Genomic DNA, 23066 nt, shown 5'->3' on the forward strand with positions numbered 1-23066 from the left:
TTTCGAACTCCTGACCTCGAGCAATCCGCCCGCCTCAGCCTCCCAGAGTGCTAGGATTACAGGCGTGAGCTACTGCGCCCGGCTAAGACCTTATCTCTTAATAAGGTCCCATTCTGTATGGGGGTTTGGACTTCCACATTTCAATTTTATGGGGACACACAAATTAAGCCGTGACATAGGGCAGGGACATTCTTCTGTACCCCTCTTGCAATCCATTTATCCCTATGGTAATTGCATATAAAACGTAGACTTGAACTAAGAAGGAAACATCTTTTAGTTGATGGGTTACTTGTATATAATTTGTACCATGAATTCCAGATAAATCTCTTGATTTCTTCTTCTTCTTCTTCTTTTTTTTTTTTTTTTAAACAGCTCTTCCTTAGGAAAATTGTACTTCTAGAGAAAAATATTTGTTTAGAAAGATTAGTTATTTTAGACTTTCTGAGGCAGGCATGAGCTTATTAATGAACTTACAGACTTAAAAGGCATATGAGGCCGGGCGTGGTGGCTCACGCCTGTAATCCTAGCACTCTGGGAGGCCGAGGCAGGCGGATTGCTCGAGGTCAGGAGTTCGAAACCAGCCTGAGCGAGACCCCGTCTCTACTAAAAATAGAAATTAATTGACCAACTAAAAATATATATAGAAAAAATTAGCCGAGCATGGTGGCGCATGCCTGTAGTCCCAGCTACTCGGGAGGCTGAGGCAGTAGGATCGCTTGAGCCCAGGAGATTGAGGTTGCTGTGAGCTAGGCTGACGCCATGGCACTCACTCTAGCTTGGGCAACAAAGTGAGACTCTGTCTCAAAAAAAGGCATATGATCTGATTGAAATGTTTTTGCTTTTGTGTCAGTTGCTGAGAAAATGCTTCTAATCGTGCATGAAAAAATGAGAAGAATTTCCACTGATCTGAAAATGTTTTAATGTTGATAGTATTCTTCAGGATTATGTAATAGTGTAGAGTTCTTAGAAAAATATGGTTTCTTTTGCTTCTTCTCAAAGGCAAATATAGGTAATTTTGTTTTGCTATTGAAAATATTTTTTGAACTATAGGAAGTGTAAAGATTTACCATGTGTTAGGATGATTGTATGATATATTTAAATATAAATACTAGATGACATTTAAGCTATGATCATCTCAAAGCATGTAAATTTGGACTGTACTTTTTAAAGTTAAATATTTTTTTTTTAAATGAGAGGAGTTACTTCTCACCATTCCATTTTGCTGAGTAAATAGAGGAATTAGAATCTTATTTTAAAAATGTATTTGGAATACACATTTGCACAGGATTTCGGGTTTTTTCCCAGATAGTTTTTTGGAGACGGAGTCTCACTTTGTTGCCCAGGCTAGAGTGAGTGGTGTGGCGTCAGCCTAGCTCACAGGAACCTCAGTCTCCTGGGCTTAAGCGATCCTACTGCCTCAGCCTCCCGAGTAGCTGGGACTACAGGCATGTGCCACCATGCTTGGCTAATTTTTTTTCTATATATATTTTTAGTTGGTCAATTAATTTCTTTCTATTTTTAGTAAAGACAGGGTCTCGCTCAGGCTGGTTTCGAACTCCCGACCTTGAGCAATCCACCTGCCTCGGCTTCCCAGAGTGTGTGAGCCACCGCACCTGGCCTTCTCCCAGATTTTTTAATAGAAAATCTTTAGCTATAAATTATATATGGCAAATATCAAAAGTTTTATTTTTAATCACTTTAAATCAGGTATAATTTGCATACAGTAAAATTTACACATTTGAAGTATGAGTCAATCAATTTTGACAGATAAACAAATCAGTATAACTGCCATCTCAACTAAGATATAGGACATTTCCATCTTTCCAAAATGTTCCTTGTTCTCTTTACCATCATTTTTCTCCCCACCTTCACCTCCCACTCCAACTAATGGTCTGGTTTCTGTCACTATAGAAGAGTTATTGTTCTAGAATTTCACATAAATGAAACCAATACAGTGTGTGCTCTCCTGTGTCCAGCCCCTTTTACTCTGCATAAATGCCTATGAAATTCATCCATGTTGGGTGTATCAGTAGTTCATTCCTTTGTATTGTTTAGTGGTATTGCATCATATTGATGTACCAAAATTTATTTATTACTGAACATTTGTGTTGTTTCCAGCTTTGGGCTATTTTCAGTAAAGCTGTTAAGAACATTTGAGTATTTGTCTTTTCATGGACATATGTTGTTAGTTTGGGTAAATACCTAGAAGTGGAATTGCTGGGTTATGTGGGGAAGTATATATTTACTGTATAAGAAATAGCCAAAATATTTTTCAGAGTAGTTCCACAACTTTACCTTCCTACCAGCAGTGTGTGAGAGTTGTTGTTGCTTCACATCCTTGCCAACTCTTGATATTGCCAGTCTTTTAAATTTTAGCCATTCTAGTTAGTGTATAGTATCACATTTTGGTTTAATTTGCTTTTTCTTGATGACCAGTTATGTTTTCCTGTGCTAACTGGCTATCCATTCATATATATCTTTTGCTCATTTTAAGACTTGGATTGCTTGTGTTAAGTTATAAAAATCCTTTATATATTCTGAATAAAAATCCTCTGTCAGATATATGTATTGTGAATATTTACTTCCAGTCTGTGGTTTGCCTTTTAATTTTCTTTATGACCTTGGAAGAAGAGAAAGTTTTAATTTCGATGTCAAATGTATCCATTTCTTCTTTATGGTGACTAGTGCTTTTCGTGTCCTAAGAAATCTTTGCCTACTCTGTCATGAAGATTTTCTCATATTTTCTTCTAGAAGTTTTATAGCTTTAGCTTTTACTTCTTGCTATGTTACATATTTTGATTTAATTTGAGGGCATCATGATATGAGGTAGGGGTTGAAGTTCATTTTTCTCCATACATTTACCGTTGTTTCACACTACTTATAGAAAGACTGTTGTATCAGCATTGAATTATGTTGGTGCAAAGGGTTTACTTGGTATTTGACTTTGAAAAATGACCTAGATTTTTACGTGCCTATGGTGAATAATTTAGAGTTTAACTTCTTAGGATGTCATTTAAAAATTTTTTATTTCAGTCTTTTGTCTCAGTAGTTATTTACCACATATTAGAAATACAGGGTGGAATGGAAGCGCTAGAAACCTACCATGCCAACTTCTTCATGGTAGACCCAATTAGAGATGAATATAAAATAGATGACTCTGTGTGTAACTGAGCTAAATAGAATTTGTGAAACATTTGGTAAAGCACATATATTGAACAACTGGTACCATCTTAAGTAATCAATTTTAGAGTTTAACAGCTTCTGTTAATTTTTCTTATGTTTAAAAATAACTTTAGTATAGATAAGCCTTGATGACTGCTATTTAAATTATTTTTAAGTAACTTCTTTTGTTTCTACTTGTGAAATGAAAATGCGTTATGTCTATTTAAAGGCATTTCAAACAACAGAAGTAGATGAAGTGGTATTGGGGGGAGGCAGTGTCTTCTGAAATCACTCATTAATGGCTTTTCCTAGCCTTTAGCTTCTGTTCCCCTGGATTGAAAAAGGTGCTATTTGAGACAAAACTTGATAGCTACTGAAAACATTTCGTATTTCTGGTAGTAGCTTCTTTGCTTTGTGCCTGTCCTGCCCAATTACATCTATTCTAAAACTCTCTCCTTTCTTTTCCTTTGAGCACACGACTAACTCTGTCTCTCATTCTAAACAGCAGTAATGTTATAAGTAATAGCAGTAGCTGACCCTATGTATTAGGTACTGTTTTAAAGGTTTTAAATTTATTGACTGATCTAATCTTTTTTTTTTTTTTTTTTTTTTTTTTTGAGACAGAGTCTCACTTTGTTGCCCAGGCTAGAGTGAGTGCCATGGCGTCAGCCTAGCTCACAGCAACCTCAAACTCCTGGGCTCGAGTGATCCTTCTGCCTCAGCCTCCCGAGTAGCTGGGACTACAGGCATGTGCCACTATGCCCGGCTAATTTTTTATATATATATATCAGTTGGCCAATTAATTTCTTTCTGTTTATAGTAGAGACGGGGTCTCGCTCTTGCTCAGGCTGGTTTTGAACTCCTGACCTTGAGCAATCCGCCCGCCTCGGCCTCCCAAGAGCTAGGATTACAGGCGTGAGCCACCGCGCCCGGCGACTGATCTAATCTTTACAAACACTCTTATGAGGAAGCCACTGTTTTAATACAGATTTTGAAGATAAGGAAACAGGCACAGAGATGTTAAGTATCTTGTCTAGGTTATACAATTGTTAAGTGGCAAAACTAGGGATTTGATTCAGACTTCTTGGCTCTAAAGCAGGCCCCATGGAGTTCCCATATTGGGGAAATTCTCAATTTTCCCTTGCTCCCAAACAGGCCTCTTCTCTTTTGGGTGGAGGCTAGGGGTAGGTCCTGGTGTGTTTCTTTACCTCAGGTCTCTTTAATCATTAAGGGCCCTGGGCCCTAAATCTGCTTGTAATTTTTGATTCCCTGTGCTAACTTGACCAAGGTCCTTTCACCTTTGCTTGATGAGGAGGGGTTCTTCTAGTCTCCAGAATCTTTGACACATACTCTGTCTCCCTGTTGGTTTGTTCTAAAGCAGACTTGCCAGCTGACTGTCCAACTAGGTCTTCCTCACCTTGGTTCACTGTTGGCTGTGGACGTCATTAGAGGTTGCCATCTTTCTAAGAAGCTGTCTGTGTCCACTTCCTTCTCTGGACACAATTTCCTTTTTCTGTTTGAAAATCCCACACTTTCTATTGAGTTCTTATTGAAAAAATGTTTAAGTTGATGATCTGTGGCTCTTATGTGAAAAACTCGAAGGTAGGCTGGAATCAGACCTGGCTAGATTTAAGTAGTTCTCCTTTTCTTTGTTCCTGTGTTCACTTATGTTCCACAAGGTGGCAGAATGGCTCCAGCTGCTCTGTCCCTGGACTCCCAGCCTCCCAGGTTCAAGTCCAGGGAAGTGGAAGAACATCTCTTGGGAATTCCTGCATAAATCTTATAATCCATTCTTTCCTTTCCTTTCTCTCTCTCTCTCTTTTGATAAACAGTTTTGCTTTTTGAATAAGTTGTATATTTCAATGGTTTAGAAAACTAAAAGTCTTTAAAAATGGTATGGAGGGAAGTTTTTCCTCTGTCTTTTATTGTTATAAAAGTACCTGTTTGTCCTATTTAATGCTTTTTGTTCTGAATGCCATCTTTCCTGATAATAAGATCTGGCCTCATACTTTTTATTTGTATTTATCTAGTATCTATGGGCAACTTTTTTCAGCTATTCTTTTATTTTTAACCTATTTGAATTACTTTAAGTTGCATTCCTATTTGTAGCATAGAGGTTTTGAGGATCTTTTTTGTGTTTTTTTAATCCAATCAGAAGTTAGTTTTCTTTTAACAGATGAGTTTAGCCCATATCCTTTATTAATGTCAGATATATTTGATATTAGTTTGTCTACATTATTTGTGGTGTTTTCTATTTTTATATCTTTTCAATAACCTTGACTATGTGGTCTGATTTCTTTGTTTTTATGAGGTTATTCTGATATTTTTGTTTTAGTGGTTGTGTTTAGAATTATAATTTCACATAATGCCTTTAGTCTTCAAAGAAAGTGGTGATAGGCCCTCCCCTCTGTGAACACTGATAAAATTACTACATTTCATACTAATTCTAATATAGGGACATTATAACCATGTTATATTGTCTGTCTCATTCAATCAAGGACTCTATTTCATTTTGTCTTAAGAGGAGAGAATTAATTACTCAGTTTGGAACTTAATTAGTATTATTACCAGTAAGCACTTAGTCAGAAGAGGCCTTGTGAGTTTTCCCACAGTAGATTGTCAGCCTTTAATAAGGCTCTTTTTGTCTATAAAAATTAGTTTCTAAAGTCAGTATATGTCATAAAATTGGTAAGCTGACATTTAGTTGTTCACAATTGAACATTAGTTCAGAATCTCTGTAGGTGGTCTGTTATTTGACACCAGAGAGTCACCAGTTTTATGTTCAAGTTGACATTAAAAGATATTATTGGGTCTGAAGTTCTATTGTTTCAGTGTGGGCTCCACACTTGTTGAGAGAGTTTTTTCACCATTTAATTTTTCAAAAACAATGTATTTGACAACAGAGAAGCATGCTTCATGTGAAATGGATTTTTTAAAAAATTAAAAGTCTTAATTTAAAACAGTCCAGTTTGGCATATCCCACTGAGTGGACTGAGACCTCTATCCTGATGTTAGCCCTGCCATCACGGACAGAAGGGGAGTTGCCCCCCTGGGCCCAAGGAGGTGCACAGCCTCTGTTCAGTCTCTTCTGCATTCACAAGGCTTCAGCCCCAGGCCACACATAGCCTCTGTAGAGGGTAATAAAAGGAATTTGGCTTTATAATTTTCTTAGACCCAGGTCAGTTATATGACCATAGATGACTACCTTAATTTTTTTTAAGTGAAAAGATATTTTTGGTCTACCTTTAGTAAATCAGCTGGAACATAGACTATCATTGGATACATGTCTTGGGAGATTTCCATTTCCATTTTGTCCTATGATGGCTACCAGCATTGTTCATGTAGACTAGTGTTCTCAATCTGCAGTTTGCCCGTGACTCACCCTAGGAAACCTGTTAAAAATGAAAATGCTCCCTCTCTAACTCCCTGTGGAATTCAGACTTAGTACATTTGGGGTGTGGAGTCTGTGCTTTTAATGTGCGTGATAGGTAATTCTGTTGCAAGCATTCCACAGATTACAGTTTGAGGGAATCAAGATTGACAGTTCTGTGAAAGAGTTTTTCATCACCATTTAACTTTTCAGAAACCACCAGTATTTTTAGCAATAGAGAGCCATGTTACATGTGAAAAGGTTAAAGTGAAAATTTTACTAAATCTAGGTTAACAGAATTCTGGTAGGATATTACTTGTACATGGAATTTTCAAATAGATTTTTGTTTCAAAGGTACAGTAATTTGAGTTTATTATGACTTTTTAAAATCTAGAAAAATACAGATATGAGATTTTATAATTTTAACCAGTTTGAAAAAAATGTTTGCAGGAGGATGTTTAACATACAGATTGCAGAAAGATAAGTTTAACATTCTTGTAATGCTTCCATGAAAGCTTCAGGGATAACTGACAAGTCCATTTTTGTCAAATGTAATGGGTTTCTAAATCCTTATCTGCTTATCAAACAATTTTAATTAGAAAAGTAATTGAATACCAGCTGTTTCTTGTGTTCACTCTAGGAACTTGTCTAAAAACATTGCAGAGCTCATGTAAAGTCATTCATTGCTTTTTGAGTTGCTAGATAATAACTTTACTATAGACTTGTAAAAATCCAGGTATTAAGGGAGTCTACAGGTAGATAAAAATTGACACGAGATTTGCAATAGTTATTTTGATATTCTCTCCCCAGTGGATTAAGGTAGAAAAATCCTTCTTCAGCACCACAGATGGGGAGAAAATCCTTTCTCTTGAGTTCCTTCCTGAATGAGCTTGTGCCTCCCTAGGCTTGTAGTAGAACAGATAAAGCTGTGGGAGCCAGCTACTCTGGGTTTGAATATCTATTAATCTGTTATCTCTTTGTGACTTTGGGCATTCTACTTAATCTCTCAAAGCTCAATTTACTCATTTTTGTAATAAAATAAGGATAAAGCTGCCTATATCAAGGGGAGATATAGTTCTGGAACTGGTACTCATTTATTCACTCATTCAGCAATACTATGATATATAGATTGAGCACTATTTAGTACCAGGCACTGTTCCCGGCATTGGGTACAGCAGAAATAAAATTGACAAAAGTCCTTGTCCTCATAAATTCTAGTGAGGAATACAATTTTACACAAGATGATCAGGGATGGTCTCACTGAAATGACTTTTGAATGTAGACCTGAAGGAGGGACGGTGCCATGTGATTATCTTGAGAAGAGTATTTTGAGCAGAGGGAAAGTAGGTGCAAAGGTATTTGAGGACTTTGGTATTTGAGGAACAGTCAGTGTGATTAGAACAGAAGTAAGATTAGAACAGAAGTAAGAAAGGTGAGAGTAGAAGAAAATGAGGTTAGAGAAGTGATGGGGGCCAAATCGCCACGTTAATTTATTTTTTAACTTTTTCTTTCTTTCTTTGCTTTCTTTTGTTTCTCTTCTCCCCTTCCCCTGCCTTTCCTCCCCACTGCCCCCTCTTCTCCCCCATCTCCCATCTACTAAGTATTTTTTAAACTTATTCTGTTATTAGCCATAAGATCAATTGGTAGATATGCCTGTGAATATTTAAAAACATTATGCAGACTGTCTTTCAGAATCATGTTGATTAATGAAAAATGCTAAATGTTTTCCCCACTGTACACTTATCTTTCAACTGCTTTATATTTATTTTTTAAGTAAAAAAGTTTTCAGTAAATTTTTATTCAGAGAAATAGTTTTGCATGATTCACTTCTGTTCTAAAGGTTGATTCTCTTTTTTTTCAGTATTTTATATTAAAATATATTTGGGTTTTTAATCTTTATAGGTTTTTATGGTCTTTTTAAAAATTAATTTCAAAATATTAAGAGAATACAAGTGTTTTTGTTACATGGATACCTTGCATAATGCATAACAAGGAACCAGAACAGTGTTCCTTGTACCCAGTAGGTAAGTTTTTATCTCACACCCACTTCCTCTCTCCCTCTTCTTGGTTTCCAATATCTTTTATATTTTTTCATGCCCCTTTGTTCCTGTTGTTTAGCTCTCACTTATTAGTGAGAAGTAAGGTGTTTGTTTTTTCATTACTGAGATACTTCACTTAGGATAATTTTTTTTTTTTTGAGACAGAGTTTCACTTTGTTGCCCAGGCTAGAGTGAGTGCCGTGGCGTCAGCCTAGCTCACAGCATCCTCAATCTCCTGGGCTCAAGCAATCCTGCTGCCTCAGCCTCCCGAGTAGCTGGGACTACAGGCATGCGCCACCATGCCCGGCTAATTTTTTTCTATATATATTAGTTGGCCAATTAATTTCTTTCTATTTATAGTAGAGACGGGATCTCGCTCTTGCTTAGGCTGGTTTCGAACTCCTGAGCTCAAAGGATCCACCCGCCTCGGCCTCCCAGAGAGCTAGGATTACAGGTGTGAGCCACCGCGCCCGGCCTTCCACTTAGGATAATTGTCTGTAGTTCTATTTAAGTTTCTGCAAACAAAATTATTTCATTCCTTTTTATGGCTGAGTAGTATTCCATGGTGTGTGTGTGTGTGTATGTGTATAAACCACATTTTATTAATCCACTCATGAATTGATGGGCAGTTGGGTTGATTCCACATCTTTGCAATTATGAATTGTGCTGTGATAAACGTTTGAGTGCAGGTGTCTTCTGTTATAAAATGACTTCTTTTTCTTTGGGTAGATACCCAGCAGTCAGTTTACTAGATTGATTGGTAAATCTACATTTATTTCTTTGAAGAGTCTCCATACTGTCAAAGCATTTTCCAATTCAGAATGATAATGGAACATTGGTAGTTGCTTATGAGATAAAACAGACTCTTAGATTAAAGTAAAAAGTAAAAAATGGCCTTTGAAGTAAATTAATTTTAGGAAAAAGCAGTAAAATTGGAATCTTGTGTTTATTTGAAAAAAAATTAAAATATGGTACAAATACAGGAAACAGCCTAATAAATATAGAAGAAGGTCCCTGAAACCACCATCCAGTCCAGGAATAGAATTTCAGCAATTGCTCTAGAAGCTTCTCTGCCTCTTCCTAGTCATAGCCTTCAGAGTAACCATGATCTTTACTTTGATTGTTATTACTTAATTTTCTTCATAATTTTGTCACCAAAGCGTACATCTTCAGAGCTTAGTTTTACTAGTTTCTTTTTAAAATGTCTTTCTAATTTTTAAAAAATTTTAGTTAGAAGTGGGGTCTTGCTGTGTTGTTAAGACAACCCTCAAACTCCTGAGTTCAAGAAATCCTCCTGCCTCAGCCTCCTGAGAACCCTGGACTACGGGGCATGCCATTAGACCCAGCTTCTTTTTAAAATGTCTTTTAAAGCCTCTTCTTATCTACAGGTTTCTTCTCCTATCTGTTTTTATCCCCTTATTTGTTGAAGAAACTTAATTGTTTTCCTTGTGGAGTTTTCCACAGTCTGGATTTTGCTGATTATGTTCCATTGTGTTTTAACATGTTTCTATTTATTTTCTATAAATTGGTAGTTGAATTGAGAGGCTAGATTCAGTTTTTTTTTTGTTTTTTTTTTATGGAGGAGCAAGATGACTTCATTATATTTTTTCATTAGGAGGCATATAATTGGCTCTATTAGTGAATTGAGTAGCCATTGGTACTCAGTGATGAAAATGTCTTGCTTTTTAAAGTGTCATTATGAACTCATGGATTTAAACATATGTAATATGTTTTGATTCATTGCAGTTGCTGTTCTTCCTGATGCTCAAATTGGCTGATAGTTGGCCACTGAGAGCCTTTTCAAGTTGGCTTTTGTGTCATTTTGCCATGGCCTCAGTAGTAGCTTTTTTTTGCTTTTTGGTATAACAAGATATTCTAGGTTCATGTTAAACATTTTCAATCCCAAATGTAGAATTTATCATTTCTCCAATAAACCCTGGTTTCTTTCAGTAGGAAATGGCATTTCAAAACCATAATCTGTGCACTGGGAAGGCTCTCTTTATTGGATAGGTCATTATTGCTAGGCCTTTTCAGTGGACAGAGCTAGGGAATATACATATTTTAAAGATAAACTATATTAAGAACTCATAAAAAATACCACTGATTCAAATTCAGGGCTAAAAAGTTTTTATTTAACCTTTTCAGTCTTATGTCTGTATCTTCATTTTTCTCCCCATATTGACAATTCTAGTTCTTAAGTAAGTACTTTGCTTTTTATCATCAGAATATCACATATTTAATTTGCTTCATCCCACATTACACATGTTTTCAGAGTAGCAATGCTAATATGACCACCAATAGTATAGATCACTGAAAACAGTTAAAATTTTGTTGAGTATACTCTTGTTTCTTTCTGTTTATTTCATAGTTGTAATGCATCTGCATTGTTAGAGCTTGTAACTGTTATATACTATACCTTCTTATAGCCTTCATCGAGTTTTAGTTCCCCAAGCAAATATATGTTAAATTCTCCTCACCAATTCTTATTTTAGTGTGTCTCTAGTTATTTTGATTGTCTGAAATTCATTCTCTGGTACAGTCGTTCTTAAACCTTTGTGTGTATCAGAATTACCTGCTGGGCCTTACTCCCAGATTGTGACTCAGTACCTGTGGGCTGGGGCCTGAGAATTTGCATCTCTAACAAGTTCCCAGGTAGTGGCGATGCTGTTGGTCTGGTGACCATACTTTGATTACCATTGTCTGTGGTCTTTATACGTGGAAGGTATGGTGGCTACATATAAAACTCTTGGCTTACGGTTTTGCTTTTTCTAGTATATTAAATATGTTATCTGTTGCCTTCTAGCATAAAACATTGCTGTTAAAGTTTGGCGATCCTCTGTCTTTCTTTCTGCCTTACATAAAAGAGTGATTATTTCTTGGGGTGGTCTTTCTGGATTGATTTCCCCAGGTATATTATGTGCTCTTTTATATACATGTTTTTGATCTTCTTTGCCTACCTTCTGTATTTATTACTTTCTTCCAATCTTCTAAATCTTTTTTCATTTCTTTTTGACTTCGAGAAATTTTCCCCTTTTCATTTTCTACTTATCTATAGTATTAATTCAGTTTTGTGTTCCTTCTAGTCTGTCCTTCATCATCAGGCAGTTTATCTCTAATTTTCTGAGTTGTACCAGTTCATTTCTGAGATTTTTCTAAATTTAGTTAATGATTTTTTTTTTTTAGCTTGTCTTAATTTTAAATGAGTTTTCATGTTTTCTGGATGTATCATCTGATATGCCTCTATTGTCTGTAGAGTTGTTACTGTGCTTACTCTCCTTTTTCTTATCATAACTTTTTACAGGATTTGACCTTGATCCTTTTCTGTTACTCATTTTTATGTGAAATTAGTTTTCCTGAACTTTCAAAAGAGGTATGGGTTCAGTATAGCTTTTCTAATTTCATGATTCCAGTGGCTTTTTTTTAAACATAAAGTATTATCATAAACAGTTCTCTTTAAGTGTATGGTTTGAATTATGATTTTATACAGTTGTATAAATACCACTACCACACTCAAAGTATGGAACAATACCTTTACCAAAATAAAATTCCTCATGTCCCTTTGTATTAATAATTTATCACCTCCCTTCACATTTGGCCCCAGGCAATTAATGATTTTCCATGAATATAGTTTTGCCTTTTTAAGAATTTCATATATGTGGAATCTTACAGTATATAGTTTTTTTGACTCGATTTCTTTCACTTAGCATAATGTTTTTGAGTTTCATCCATTTTGCTGTACATTGTCAAGTATTTGAAAACATGGCAGCTCACTTTTCTCCTAGCTTTGTTTTGTAGTACTTCTATCTTTTTTATTTTGACTCTGTTATCCCTTTTCTACTCATTTTGGATTCTGTTGATGGGAGTTTCTCCTCAGTGTAAGCTTTGTCCTGAGAGAGTTCTTTGCACAGTTTTGTGAGTTCATAGGGCCTAGACTTCTAAAGCCCCTTCAGACCTTACTCTGAACTTCTTGTACTCACTATTAATCAAGTGTACAACCCTCACCTCCAGTTTCAGCTACTCACAATGTCTTACCACACTTTTCTAGTGTGTATCTGATTGCTTTTTTGTGGTATTCCTGTTTTGTTTTCTTTCCCTTTTAAAATAGGTATCTTGCCCAGGGTGGAATATAGTGGTGTGATCATAGCTCACTATAACCTCGAACTCCTGGACTCAAGCAATCCTCCCACCTCAGTTTCCTGTATAGCTAGGACTACAGGTGTGCACAACCACACCTGGCTAATTTGTTTATTTTTTGTAGATATGGTATCACACTATATTGCCTAGGCTGGCCTTGAACTCCTGGTCTCAAGTAATCTTTTTGCTGTGGCCTCCCAAAGAGCTGGGATTATGGCATGAGCCACTGTGCCTGGCCTCTGTTTTCTGATTGTTAAGTGTTCTTTGGCTTCTATCTGCTTCTTCCTATGTGGATACTACTAGCATGTGTATTTTACTGTTGTCTGTTGTTTGTCCAACCTGCTTGCATTTTGAAGTTCTTGGGGATATTTTGAGATGCAGCCATATTTTAGTATATTTTATTTGTGGACTTCGGTTTGGCTATTCAATTCAGTTTTATGGAAGTATCTGGGGAGACTGAACTATGTTGTTTGGATAGAACAACCAACTATTTTTATAAAATCTTAAAAACAGCAAAAAATGATAAATACTTGTTGATAATACTTTATCATTATAAAATGATAACATTTCTACTTATTTATAAGATGGAGGAGGAAGGGAGGGAGGATGTTCCTTTTGTGATGAGGCATAGCCATTTGTGTGTCTTTCTGTATTTTTTGTATCTTTTGTGTATGTCTACCACGTTATTGTCTGTTGTCTTAGATTGTAAACTAAGAGTGGGAACCTGGCTGATGTGGCATATGCCCATGAAAATTTGTTTCTGGTAACTTTTTTTGGTAAAGTAGAAATAAATATAAATAAGCTTTAGATTTTTCAGTCATAAATCTTTCAGATTTTTAACCTAGTTGTTAAACAGAATAGGTAATGAAGTTTTCCTATTGTTTATTTATTATAAGGTATTGTAGTTGAACTTTCAAACCAGATCATAGAATCTCTTTGTTCAGTAAGGGATGTCATGAAAATAGAAAGAGTTTGCTTTAGTTTGGTGCTGAGGATTATTTGAAGTCTGTCTTCAATTTTTTAGAGAGCCAAGGAAGGGGTCTGCATAGAGAGTCAAAGAAAAAAGCTTGGAAACTTTCTAGATCATCTTAACTCAGATGTTCATAGTGTAGCTCTATTTTTTACAGACACTTTATATTCCTAAATCATACCATATCAATATATAAGATAAGCTTCCAAAGCAAGTACTCTGTCAATACTCTTTCCTATCATCTATTAATTACTATTATATCACCATTATTTTATTTGGGTAGGTCAGTGGTTATTTAGTGTGCATAAGAATCCCTTGATGCTGGGCCCCACCCAAGAGAGAAATGTGTACATATCTAAGAGTGAGCACAACCAAAGCTATGTAAAACCTTCAAGGAGAAAATTACAAAACATTTATTATTAGATATAAAAGATGTAAACAGAGAAATTTACCATCTTTAACAATGGGATATTCATTTGTTAAGATATATTTCCTTCCTAATTAATTCATTACACATCTGATCAAATCCCAATAAGTTTCTAGTGAAACCAGACACATGTATATCTGGTGTATATAATGTCATCCCATTTTTATAATGTAGTGACATGTATAAGCATATATAATGCTTGTATGTGGAAGGACTTATTTTAGGCTGTTAACAGGGGAGACAACAGTCATGGGATTGAAGTGGTAAGGAAAGGAGACGTGGAGGAAGTGGGGAGTCAAGAAAATATAGAAAATGGAAAAGAAAATGCACTACCCAGCACGGAGGAGATGCTTTTGTTTATGCACTTAGGCAAATTTTTATGTGTATTTTTAAAAAGACTGTAGAATCACTTTAAAGAGTGAGAGTTAACCTAATTTTCTGTGTTTGACTGGAGACTGTGACAGAAATGGACTTAGCAAAAAGCCCCTCAAAGAATTACTCAATGCTGTGTTCTATTGCTAGAGCATTTAAACAAATAATGTAATTAAATCAAAATGATGCTTTCCAGTTTTTCTCCCTTCATATTTATTAATGTAATTTACTTTAATTTCAAGGAGTTCTTCTTTTTGAATGATACAAAGCACTTGATATATGCTAGGTGATATAAAATATCCATTGATTAAAAAAGTAATATGATATTTTTTTCTCTCCTCTTTTTCAAGGAATAAGTCTTTTTTTTTTTTTTTTTTTTGAGACAGAGTCTCGCTTTGTTGCCCAGGCTAGAGTGAGTGTTGTGCTCAGCCTAGCTCACAGCAACGTCAAACTCCTGGGCTCAAATGATCCTGCTGTCTCAGTCTCCCGAGTAGCTGGGACTACAGGCATGCGCCACCATGCCCGGCTAATTTTTTCTCTATATATTAGTTGGCCAATTAATTTCTTTCTATTTATAGTAGAGACGGGGTCTCGCTCTTGCTCAGGCTGGTTTTGAACTCCTGACCTCGAGCAATCCGCCCGCCTCAGCCTCCCAGAGTGCTAGGATTACAGGCGTAAGCCACCGCGCCAGGCTGAGGAATGAGTCTTTATCTAATTCTTTTTATTTTTCTGGCCAAGACTTAAATACACATAATTAATGGATAATTATCTTTGAAATTTTCCTTGTTTTCTTTCAGTGTACGGGACGACAGAATTCGAGTAGAAAGGATGGACAACATTTATTTTGAATACAGTCATGCTTTCCAGACAGTTATGGAGTTTTATGCGAAAGATATAGTTGACATAAAAGGTAAATATTTTCCCCATATATCCTCAAATTGAAGTGATTCGAGATATCTATAAAGCTATGAGAAGACTTTCAGTTTAATGACAACAACCAATGTAGAAGAAGGGCTCATGATTGGTGGGCTCATCAAAAATGCCACTGCAGCATATTCCTTTTTATGAACTTAATGGTTAACTTAATATTAATATTAACTTAATATTCATTGGAGTGGAAGGAGTACTTGATCAACTTTCCTTTTTGCTTATTTTTAAAGATGGCCCATTAGTATCTTTGTAACTTTTTTTTTCAGCATATTATGAGGGTACAAATGTTAAGGTTACGTATATTGCCCTTGCTCCCCCCACCCTTACCTCTATTTTTGTAACTTTAGAATGTTTGGACAAATATTCTGATGAAGCCTAGCATTTTGAAAAGTTGATTGCTAGAATTAAAATCTCTGAATGTTACTGACAGGGTCTAAATGTGTTAAATAACCATTATTGGTTTAATTGACAAGTGTTAGAAGGTGATGAATGCTATGAAGAAAATAAGGGAGGAATGGGGGTTGAACTTTTAACTAGGGTGGTAAAAGAAGGCCTCACTGAGAAAGTGGCACTTGATCAAAGATTCAAACAGGCACTGAAGGAGTTAAGGGAAAAAGTTATATGGACATGTGAAGGAACAGTATTTCAGGCAGCGACAACAGTAAGCACAAAATATTTTAAAGTAGGAGGGTGCCTGGCATGTTTAAGGAATAGCAAGGAGTCGGTGTGCTGGAACAGTCACTGATGGGGTGAATATTAGGGGGTGAGCTCAGAAATAGGAGATGAAAGGCAGATTGTGTGGGGCCTTACAAATCACTGCAAGGACTTTGGCTTTTTCTCTCAATGAGTTGGGAGATGGTGGAAGATATTCGAGCAGAGTAATCTAATGCTCTGATATACATTTAAAAAAGAATTCCTTTGGCTGCTCTGTTAATAATACCTTATAGGATGCAAGGATGAAGCAGGGAGACAGATGGAAAACTGTTGCAATATTTGTGGTGAGAGATGAGAATGATCAGACAACATTTTTCCCCCTCATGTAGCAATATGTTATGGATAGCTTTCCATATCAGTATGGGTAACTATAAGTCATTCTTTCTAGTAGGTGCATAATAATCTGGATTTACCAAAATTGATGTAACTACTTCCCTATTGATGTTGATTTAGGTTGTCTCTAGTTTTTTTTTAACATTACAAAAGATTTTTCAACTCACCTTTTTGTATACACATCCTTGATGCACATTTTGGAGTATTTCTTGATCAAAAGGGATGAATGTTTTACATTTTGAAAAAATACCCCGTTACTCTCCAAAATAGGTTCATTTCACCCTCAGAAAATGCCTGTTTGTCCAGGCGCTACATATTTGCAATCTTTTACATTTTTCCAAAGGGTAATTCTAAGCAATACTGTCTAAATTATTATTTCAATAACTATAAAATTTGTCTTTTAATGGTAATAGTGTTAATGAGGGTATACATTCTGTTTTTTAGGTTCTCAAAGTATTTGTGGCATCATTAACTTGGCAAAGCCTGTGATTTGCTCTTTGGCATCCATAATAAGATACCTCAAAGAATTTAACCTGGAAAAAACACTCTCCAAACCTGAGTAAGTGACTTCTCAAATAAAAAAGAGAGAAGTTATACTAAAAACACTTCTTGATTTGTAAGTATGATGAATAATTTGATAAATATGATACTTAGAGAAATTTACTTGCTATTGATAGAATACTCTGTTAGGGTGCAAAGATAAACTGCTTGGTATTATTGCTGAAGAATATTAAAAATATTAGGCCAGAAATAGTGGCTTACACCTGTAATCCTGGCACTTTGAGAGATTGAGGTGGGAGGATTGCTTGAGGCCAGGAGTTCAAGACTTGCCTCAGCAACATAGTAAGACCTCATTGCTACAAAAAAATAATTAGCTGGGCATGGTGGCCTGTGCCTGTAGTCCAAGCCACTTGTGAAGTTGAGGTAGGGGGGATCCCTTAAACCTAGATGTTCGAGGTTAGAGTGAGCCATGATTGCACCACTGCATTCCAGCCTGGGCAACAGAGCAAGACCCTGTCTCAAAAAAAGCCCCAAAATATTAATTAAAAATATTAATAGACTCCTTAAGAGTTCTAACAAATTATATTCATGATATAATTTTTGACATATTGTAATTTTGGCTATAAAACTGCGGTTTATACTAACTGGATTCAGAAGTAGTATTAAAAAGCATTCATAAAATTTCACCGCCTTTATTTCTTGCTTTTAGTTCTTATTTCATAGACCATAAAGTTCAAGATACAGGGGCCAGCTGCTGACACAGACAGCTTTTTACAAGAGTGATTAACTTCATAGATTTTGGAAATTTAAAAGCTGACAATTGACATTTTAGGAAAATACTAGTTTAATAATCAGTCAAGTAAAAATAAGTAGTAGCATAATTTTCTAGCCTTTCTATATTCTACTTTCTCTAGCCCCTTGTCTGTGTTCTGTCAAGAATCACCCTCCATTGTATAGATCCTGGATAAGTGAGCTCCTTCCTATTCTGTACAGGTGGGAGGGCAGATAGGAGCTATTACACTAAAAGGCCAGAATATGAATTAACTAGGTAACAAAGAGGTGATGCTACTTTGAGGTTGCTGGAAAGAGTGGAAAAAAGGCAGGTTCTTTGCGATTCTTCTTGTAATGTCTTTGGTGTGTGTTCTCTTATGTGGTATTTAGACTGGAAGAGAACATCATTTTTCTGGAAGCAGTTTTGTCCTGTTTAAAAACAGTCTTGCCTGGGCACAGTGGCTCACGCCTGTTCCTAGCACTCTAGGAGGCCAAGGTAGGAGGATTGCTTGCACGGAGGAGTTTGAGTCCAACCTGAGCAAGAGCGAGGCCCCATCTTTGCTTTGATTTTTTTTTTTTTAAACTGAATGCCCATCAACAATAGAGTGGATTCATTGTGTTATATTAATGCAACGAAATGTTACACAGCAATGATAATGAAGTAGAGGTACATGATCAATATTAAAAATTTCATTAACAGTAAGTATATTGAGCCAAAAATCAGGTTGCTAAGGAACACACCACATATACTATCATATGAAGTTGGAAACATGTGAAATAGTACTATTGATATATACTGTGTAAGAATACATACATATTTGGGGAAGGTGTAAAGACATGCATAGGAATGATAAACAGCAAATTCAGAAGAGTGATTTCTTCCAGTGGGGAAAGAGGGAAAGTGGGGTGAGGGTTAGAATGGAGGGGAATGAGATAGTGGAGCTCTAACTATTGTTTTATTTTTTAACCTGGGTGCTATATTAATCTATACATGTTTTAATGTGCCTAAAATGTTTTATTAAAAAAGATAGCAGGCTGGAAATATACTCCATTGGATTCTACTTTAAGCTTCAAAATGAACTAATTAAAGAGGTCCATCTGTTTGGTTGTGGTTGTGTTACATCCTCATAAAGAAAGGGTGATAAGCTACCTACCATTTGATTTGATCATGACAGGGAGCCTAAGTAAGTGACAGAGTTAGTGATTAACAGCTTGCCCATTAAGACTTATGTTTCTGTCCCTACATCATCAAGCAAAGAAGTGTTCACACTGGAATAAGGAAACTGTTTTAAAAAAAATCAGGCCCAGATGTGTTTAGTGGTAGATGAATTTGAGACTGACACCTAATGACTTGTACTACCTTATGTGTACATACATAGTGCAATATAGGTATTGATTGATTAGTTCCAATTTAATGGTGAGTACATGTGGTGTTTGTTTTTCCATTCTTGTGTTACTTCACTTAGAAGACTAGGCTCCAACTCCATCCAGGATAGTACAAGAGGTATTAGTTTCCTCCCCTTTTTAATGGCTGAGTTAGTACTCCCTGGTATACATATACAACATTGTATTAATACACTCATATATTTATGGGCTCTTGGGTTATTTCCACATCTTTGCAATTGTGAACTGTGCTACTATAAACATTCTACTGCAGATGTCTTTTTGTTTTTTTTTCTTATAGAATATCTTTTTTTCCTTTGGGTAAATACCCAGTAGTAGGATTGTTGGGTTAAATAAATGGTAGTTGTACTTTCAGTTCTTTGAGTTATTTCCATACTGCTTTTCATAGAGATTGTACTAGTTTGTAGTCTCACCAGCCTTGTAGTATAGCTTGAAATTTGGTAAATTGATGCCTCCCAATTTGTTCTTTTTGCTTAAAAACCATTGAATTGCATACTCCAAATGAGTGAATTGTATAATATGTGAATTATATCAATAAAGCTGATATATATACACACACTTACTTTTTTAGATGTCAATGTGCAAAGGTTAAGAAATCTATGTCTATTTTAATCCCATTGCTAAGGCAATACTCTTCTGAGGCCTATACCCACTGCCTGCCTATACCCGCAAAGTTAGTCATGTTTAATTACAAATCAATTAGAAGTGAATCTATAATACTGAAGTTTTATAATATAAAGGAATTGATAATTTATACATAAAATTAACTGCCAAAGTTAGACAAGTGGTGAATTTATGAACTCTGAAAACTGTATACAGAGAACTCTTTTTCAGCTATAGATTTCATGTTACATGATAGATTTTTTTGTCTTCATTTCCATTTTTAAATAATATTTAAATGGTAACTCTTTAATGATTTGATCTTTTAAATAAGGTCTACACCTTTTACTGTCTTTGTCTGAATGAGAAAGATTGGTTTTCATTTTTTAAAAAAGTAGGATAGGAATGATAGTCTTAATTTCCCTGGCAAGCTTTTGGCAAAGACATTTTCCTCCCATTATAGAACTCAAAAGAAGTTCCTTTGTATTTTTGATGTCTGAAATATTAATGAAGTGTTGTTTAGGTTATAAGATTTGTATCCAGGTTCACACAGCATGAATTCTAGCCAGGCATTGTTTATGAATTTCATTTCAAAGCACATAAAATTTGGCTTTTCTTCCACAAGGATAAATAATTTAGAATTGCTTATTTCAGGTCAGTGATCATATACTGCTGGGTACCTGAGGATGCTGGCAGATACAACCTTTAGTTTAAAAATGTATGTAATTCCTAATGGAAACAGGCACTGGCAGAAGGTAATTTCTTTTGTATCTGGAAGGAAGAATCCAATTCCAGAATACTTGTCAATCAAATATAGCATGGTTAGTCCTTCCTATAGTTGCTTGATACTTTTCCATGGGAATCAGTCTGATTTAAGAATGCCCAGTCATTGATCTTTTATTAAAATTAGTGTCAGTTTAAAAAAACTCCTTCTCGTTGCATCTAATTTGAAATTTAGATTACTTGTTCAGTAAGGGCAAAAAGAAAAAAAAAATACCCTACAATCAACCAAACAAAAAAGTGCATATGCAACACATTAATACTGCTAATTAAAAGAACCTATAACTCTTCTCTGTAAAGGTCTGGTGTGTGGTTTTAAGCTAATTTGGTTGTTCAGTTACTGTTTTTGATATTGTAGATATTGGGAGTCTCCAGTAATTATATATAGGTGAGGGCTGTAAGCATCCTCTCTCACCCCCTCTATACTAGTTAGATGTTAGTCCAACAAATTCTGCCACACATATTTTTTAGCAAACAGGCACAAAAACATCACATGAACTCTAGCTCCATGAAATTCCAACTCTTTGTCTTTTTGGTATTCTTGAGAGCACCTTGTTTCAGTGGTTCACTTGAAGTATATGTGATCATATGGTAGGAGCTGATTGCTATTGGAGTCGGGTAACAGAACCGTTGTAACTGGTTTAACAGGGGATGCTTTCAGAATCTTAAGCCCAAAGCACCATTCCTTAGGGTATGGACTGTTGAGTTTACAGAATTATTATACCCTGTTCATGTGAGGGTAAAAGCAACTGAGCAGCATTTCTGGATAGTGCACACACTTAAATACCACTTACTACTTATTTCACCAGTGAAAAATTATTTCTTACACCTCTGTTGTTGATGAGAGATAAAGGCGTCTAGTTGAGATGCTTTTAGGAAAGGCTTCTGGATTGTGGTTTCTTAATTAATCTTTTTCATGCCAACTATTATAATATGAGTTGTGTCCCTTCTTCCCCTAAAATTTATATGTTGAAACTTAATCACCAATGTAACAATATTAAGAGGTAGGGCCTTTAGGTGGTGATGAAGTCCTCCTGGAGAGCCTTCATGAATGGGATTAGTGCCCTTATAAGAGAGGCCTGAAGGAGCCTGTTTGCCCCTTCCATCACATGAGGACACATAGAAGGTGTTATCTATGAGTCCTCGTGAAACACCAAATTCGCTGGCACCTTGATAGTGGACTTTCCAGCCCCCAGAATTGTGAGCAATAAACTTCTGTTTATAAATTACCTAGTCTAAGATATTTTGTTATAGCAGCTCAAACAGACTAAGACACCAACTAAGCACTCTTCTAAGGGTCTTTCTTAGGGTACTAACGTGTTAACTGATCACAATTAGGATGTGGTTAGTTAAAAAAAACAGTCAGGAACAGGGGAAATTAAAGGACTCATATCTAAACACATTGGTAACTGGTTAGATACCAACTCAGAGTCCAGGCCATCAGCCCTTACAACTAGGGTCTTTGACCATAGATTTGTGTGGACGCCTGTCAGCTACACAGCCAATCACTGCCTAATTGTTTCTTCCTGTAAACAATGTTTTATATCTTATAATTATCCCTGGTATTTCACAGGCATTTCTGGGGCCTTATGACACAAAATGAGGATGGGGGAGTAGAGGAAGGGAAGCCAAACTAGCTTCCCATAGGAAGATGGCAGACATTTGTTGAGCATCTACTTTCTGCTGGGCCCTGCAGGTACTACAAGATGAATTAATATATAACCTTTGCCTTCAAGGAACTTAGATCCATTAAGAAGAGTAGAAGCACAACATAAACTGTTGTAATTCAAGGTAAATTAAGTTAACAGATACAGGAGGGAAAGGGCTGCACACACCTGCTGTCAGTCAGTTTTTGGAGAGTTTCCCTCTGAAAATCATTGACAAATTATCCTTTCAATGCTAGATCAAACCTGTCACAGATAAATTACACTGCCAAAGGACTTTGTTCACTTCTTAGGCAGTGTTCCTAATATGAGATATTTCTCTTTTTTAGTGCTTTGGGGGCTTAGTTGGGGGAGTTCTAGAAATAAAGGGGTGTCTTTACTGCTTTTTTGGACTCTGATTTTAGGCTCTCTGGATTCTTAAGTATTTGTTTCCATAAACGACATGGGAAAATGGATTTTACTTAAATCTCTTTACAGCCATGAGAAGTGTGGTTAGGTTTACCATGCAAACACTTAATGCTTTCCTTCCATTAAATAGTTCAGTGACCTGCATTATTTTTCTTGCCTTTAAAAATAAGCCATCAGGAGGACGTTGGTACTTTGAGACAGGAGTCTGCCAACCTCCTCATTTGCTGGCAAATTAGTAAACTCCTCTTTCCTTCTCAAAAAAATAAAAATAAGCCATCAAGTATGTAAGTGCTATTGACAGAAACATCTAAGGCCTCGCTGATAAAGAAAATTGAACTACTGCATTGGTAATGCATTGATTAATACTTGTTAACATGAATTGGAATTGTATATTTATTAATCATCTTTTATTAGTCACTCAATTCTCAAGTGTATTTGAAATTAAATTTTTAATTTAGTTTTGGATAGTTACAGGAACAAAAGTAGA

At 35.8% G+C, this 23066-nt stretch overlaps 1 protein-coding gene across 2 annotated transcripts in view; it reads left to right on the forward strand.

Annotated features, from left to right (window-relative positions):
• Positions 1-23066, forward strand: part of MSH3 (mutS homolog 3) — a 181933-nt gene that overhangs the window by 52272 nt on the left and 106595 nt on the right. For both annotated transcript variants that reach the window (XM_020290125.2, XM_020290126.2), the window contains exons 9-10: positions 15272-15384; positions 16896-17010. In XM_020290125.2, the coding sequence (XP_020145714.2) occupies positions 15272-15384; positions 16896-17010 (228 nt within the window). The remainder of the gene's footprint in view (positions 1-15271; positions 15385-16895; positions 17011-23066) is intronic.

The sequence above is a fragment of the Microcebus murinus genome, chromosome 11 (genome assembly GCF_040939455.1).
Source record: "Microcebus murinus isolate Inina chromosome 11, M.murinus_Inina_mat1.0, whole genome shotgun sequence".
Lineage (NCBI taxonomy): Eukaryota > Metazoa > Chordata > Mammalia > Primates > Cheirogaleidae > Microcebus > Microcebus murinus.